This window comes from Genypterus blacodes, unplaced genomic scaffold (assembly GCF_046128005.1).
Source record: "Genypterus blacodes isolate CSIRO-AG114 ecotype Tasmania unplaced genomic scaffold, CSIRO-AGI_Gbla_v1 ptg000138l_1, whole genome shotgun sequence".
NCBI classification, from domain to species: Eukaryota; Metazoa; Chordata; class Actinopteri; order Ophidiiformes; family Ophidiidae; genus Genypterus; species Genypterus blacodes.
Genome location: NW_027466940.1, coordinates 887,501 through 891,852, shown reverse-complemented (window position 1 = coordinate 891,852; position 4,352 = coordinate 887,501). Strand labels below are relative to the sequence as shown.

The window sequence follows — 4,352 nt, the reverse complement described above, 5'->3', positions numbered from 1 at the left end:
AGATTAAGGCAAACACATAAAATAAGCAGTCATGTAGTTAACTGTGTTCACTTACCTGCAGGAGGAAACCAACGGAATAACCGGCGTGTTCTGCCTCATCCTGCTATGGGACATTTCTAAAACAAGTTAGACTGGAATGTGGAATAAAATAAGCAAGGAAGGAGGAAAATATTTAGATTTCAATGGCCTCTTGGATTATTTATGTGTATTTTTGTATTATTTATGGGCGCATGAGTGAAAATAGCCTAAATGCATGGACGCTGGCTGCATGTGGAAGGTGACATTAAAAACTTTGCCATGACTGTGACTGCACCCGGGCTGCCTGTGAGCAGAATGTGTGTGCGTGTGTGTGTGCGTGTGTGTGTGCGCGCGCGCGTGTGTATCTGTGTGTGTGTGTGTGTGTGTCTGTGTGTCTGTGTGTGTGTGTGTGCGCGCGCGCGTGTGCAGGCTGGAAACGCTGAGGCAGGGAGAGAGTGGGAGGAGTTGAAAGTGCTCCGGTCCAATCTGAGCGCTCTTCCCTCCCTCAGCCCCGCAGAAAACAGTGCTTCCCTCCCGGTGAGGTGAGAGCGCAGATGTCATGACGAGCGCGACCACACGACCAGAGCGCACCGAGCAACGCAGCCACCGACCTCAGCCCGCCTCCCTGCGCCCCGCTCTGGGATGCTTTTAGCGCACACACGTCTCCACTCAGGACAGCCGGTGGACGTCGACGCCGATCGCCGACACACTTTCCGTTCTTGTTGTTGTTTTCTAAGCGTGGATCTTGCCCCCATAGCCCCACGTTTTTAAGTGTTTATGTTTGTTTCTTCATGACTGCTGCACTGGGGAGCGAGCCTCAGCACCAGCTCCAGCAACGCCAACACCATGCGAGGTAAGACCGACCCGCCGCCGCCGTCATCCCGTTAAATACACACACACACATGCACCAGAACACACCACCGCAGCTTTCGATCCCCGGTCTTGACCCCGGAACTCTTCTGGTCCTGGGTCGGCAAATCACGTTTTTTTGCGCACAACAGAGTCGATCGGTCGTATTACACTGATAATGCATTAAAGTTTATAGTGTGTACGTGCGTGCAAGTGCGTGTGCAAGTGTGTGTGTGCATGGAATTCAGTTTTTACGCTCAAGCGTTCAGACTGGATTCGCCGCGATTGGAAATGAGAGTTGACGCATGACATTTGATTAATTCATCGTCTTAATCTAACGCAAGACGGGGGACATTAAAGACGCCGTCAGTCAGACAAAGTGCGCAAACTTTCAGCCGGATGTTCCAGTTGGGGTTTTGGTGACTGGACCTGATGATGAGATGGTTCAGGGCCACTTTGGACGCGCTCCACTAACCCATTTCGATCACGCCGTGGAGGTTGAAATACAACGTCAATGTCGTCCTGTACACACACACACACACGCGCGCGCGCGCGCGCGCACACTAATGTCCCAACATGTTAACGCAGCTACTTCCATCATTTTTGCCATTAATCCATCGGTGTATTTTCATCCTTACGCGTTATTTCGTTTGTCTTCTGTTTCAGCTCCCAGTAGATCGAACATACACGCTTTGAGTGTGATAATTATCAGCTGTTGAGTGTTTGGATCGGATTGTTTGCTTGTGATCCAGAGTTAAATATCTCTGACGCAAACTCGCAAACATGTTGTTCAACTGGATGAGCTTGAACTTTTGAATTGACTGAAGCGTTTAAGTTGATATTTGAGATCAGAAGACTCCTTTCTCTGCATGTGTGAGGGATGTGAACATAAAACACCTGCAGCCACCTGTCACTTTAACAGTTTAAACGCAAAGTAAAAGCTCCGCAATGCATTTAATATGTAATCTGTAGTAATATGTTATTTAATCGCATCAGTTCCAAAATAAAACGTTGCATTTCAACTATACGCTGCACTGTTAAACCGTAACCTAGAGCCGCATGTTTCAGTTATGCTGTATAGTTTTCTAAGAATAACAATTCATTCTAATAATGACGATAAAATAATATTGTTTGATTTTGATTAACCTTTATTAACACTTATATTTAAACACTTAATAATAATTAATAGTGTTTTATTACGATCATACACAATTATTTTAATAACCAAGAATGCTGCTTTGATCAGTGAAAGCAACTTTATTATTTATTATTATCTTTTATCTTAAAAATCTGGAATTAAACACTGTTGAAGCATTTACTTATTTATGTGTATTTATTGCGATGTTAGGTTAAATAGACCTTTACTCTATACCTTAACATTAGGCCTTACAGCAAAACAACAGCAGGCCAAACCCTCTTACACACACACACACATATATGGAAAACTCCTCTGTCATCCACATTGTATTTTATCCACATTTTAATGGGCCTTGCGACCACTCTTGTGCTTTGGGGGTAAACCGAAAGCTCCAGCTTTCACTTTATAGCCATAGTTGGTAGAAGAGGCCCCTGAAGCCTCTCTGTCCCTCTCTCTCTCTCATCCCTCTCTCTCTAGCTCTCTCACTCGCTCACTCCCTCGCTCCCTCTCCATCTTCCTCTCTCCCTCTGCACGCCCCAAAGGGTTTTGTCAGATAGAATTAAATCAGTGTGGGCCATGCAGCCCCCACTCTCAACCTGTGTGTGTGTGTGTGTGTGTGTGTGTCGATTTGGTTGCCCTTACACAGACATGTGCTCACAACCACAATGTTATAAAAAAATAGAGGCCCCTCATGAGCTGTGGTAATTATCATTTAACAATGGCCACAACTCCTGAAGCCCTGACCGAAGATGATGTCACCCATCACCCGGGTAGGCCAGAGAAACGGCAGACAGAGTGGTATCATCAGGCCTTTTATACATCTCACAAAATGGAGCATTGTGTTTTATTCCCATATGGTCCAATGTTGTATTAGATATTGCAAACAGGATAATCATTTCTGTTCTTTCAGTAGCAACAGGCTCTCGCTGTCTTATGAACTGTTTCCCTAATGGAGACACAACATATTTAAGCTTAACTTTGTATTTGAAAGAGTGTTTGGTTTTGTGTCACACCACTTCATTTTTTAAAATCACATTAGTAATCGTAATGATAGCATATCAAATAAATATGACATGGCTGCTATCCACTTTGACAGTGTAAAGTAAAAGTACTCTATTCATCAATAATATTTATTTCTAAGATTAAAGGTGCAAAATACTGAAGCTTTGCTTATTCATGCCAAATCAGTCAGATGATTGCAGAGATTTCTGCTCATCACCAAGAAATGCACATCAATACACACACACACACAATCACACAAACATACACAGCCAGTATTGCAGACGTGCACAGTATTTTGCATGTGCATCTTTTAACAGTCATTCAGGTGTTTGTCGGTGGTCTCTGTTGTTTGTACGCATGCTTTAAGAGCTGTACGGCCGGTAGATGCGCACATGCAGGTCACACAGGTCACAGAGTTCAGCAACTGAGCGAGGGAGGAGGGCGGAGGGAGGATGCCACTCGGTGCTATTTGATCCCCGTGTTGCTGATACGTGTCAATCACAATCTCCTGCGCTCCTTCAACATGGTGACACATGCAAAGGAAGCTGTGGTGATGTTGGCAATTGCGCAGTACAAGTCATTTCAAAAACCTTATTTCTCTAGTTTGTAAGAGCTCTCACACACACACACACACACACATACACACAGATAGCTCCAGTGTTACGCATGACGGCCTAATGCCAATAGCATTAGTCCCATCCTGCTCGGCTTTAGAGGCTTGCGCGTGCATTGATTTGTCTGATTCTAAAGTGTCACAGGATCAATTTTTTTGTCAAAGTCAACGGAAACGGCCTGTTTGGGTCTAATAATCTATTGCACAGAACTAAGATGGCATCGGTTTACCTATGACGATCTAACCCAGTAACCTCTCGCCATATAAGCTCCATATACAGGGGTTCACCACAAGTATAATTTGCTGTTGTATTTGCATATCATTAGTCTTCAAATTCATGGGAATTCACTGTAAACCTTATTTTTGCAGATGAAGGACGGTGAAAAACTTGATGGAATGAAGCTTGTTTGAACTGATTCATACAATAAAGAGACAGAGGCAGGAAACAAACGGTGTGATCTGTTTGCTTTTCCTGCTCACAGGATCGGACGGCGTTCCTTCTCTGAAACTCTGCCGCCTGTGTGCTCCGATGTTGAGTTTTTGGTGTCGTCGATTGTGTTGTTGATTGTGTATTTGTGCTGACTAATGGCCCGGTGTTATGTAAAACGAGAGAAGAGATTACCCCAAGCCCATGCAGGCCACAATGTTAATCCCCCCCCTCCCCTGAAACACACACACACACAACCCCACTGACTGACTGAGGGTACCGCTTTTCGTGCTGTAACACACACA

General features: G+C 44.6%; 1 protein-coding gene across 1 annotated transcript in view; it reads left to right on the top strand.

The window, feature by feature from the left end:
• Positions 1 to 710: 710 nt before the first annotated feature.
• Positions 711 to 4,352, top strand: part of rorb (RAR-related orphan receptor B) — an 18,670-nt gene continuing 15,028 nt past the window's right edge. The window contains exon 1 of the mRNA XM_076164706.1: positions 711 to 871. Within this exon, the coding sequence (XP_076020821.1) occupies positions 865 to 871 (7 nt within the window). The 5' untranslated portion in view covers positions 711 to 864. The remainder of the gene's footprint in view (positions 872 to 4,352) is intronic.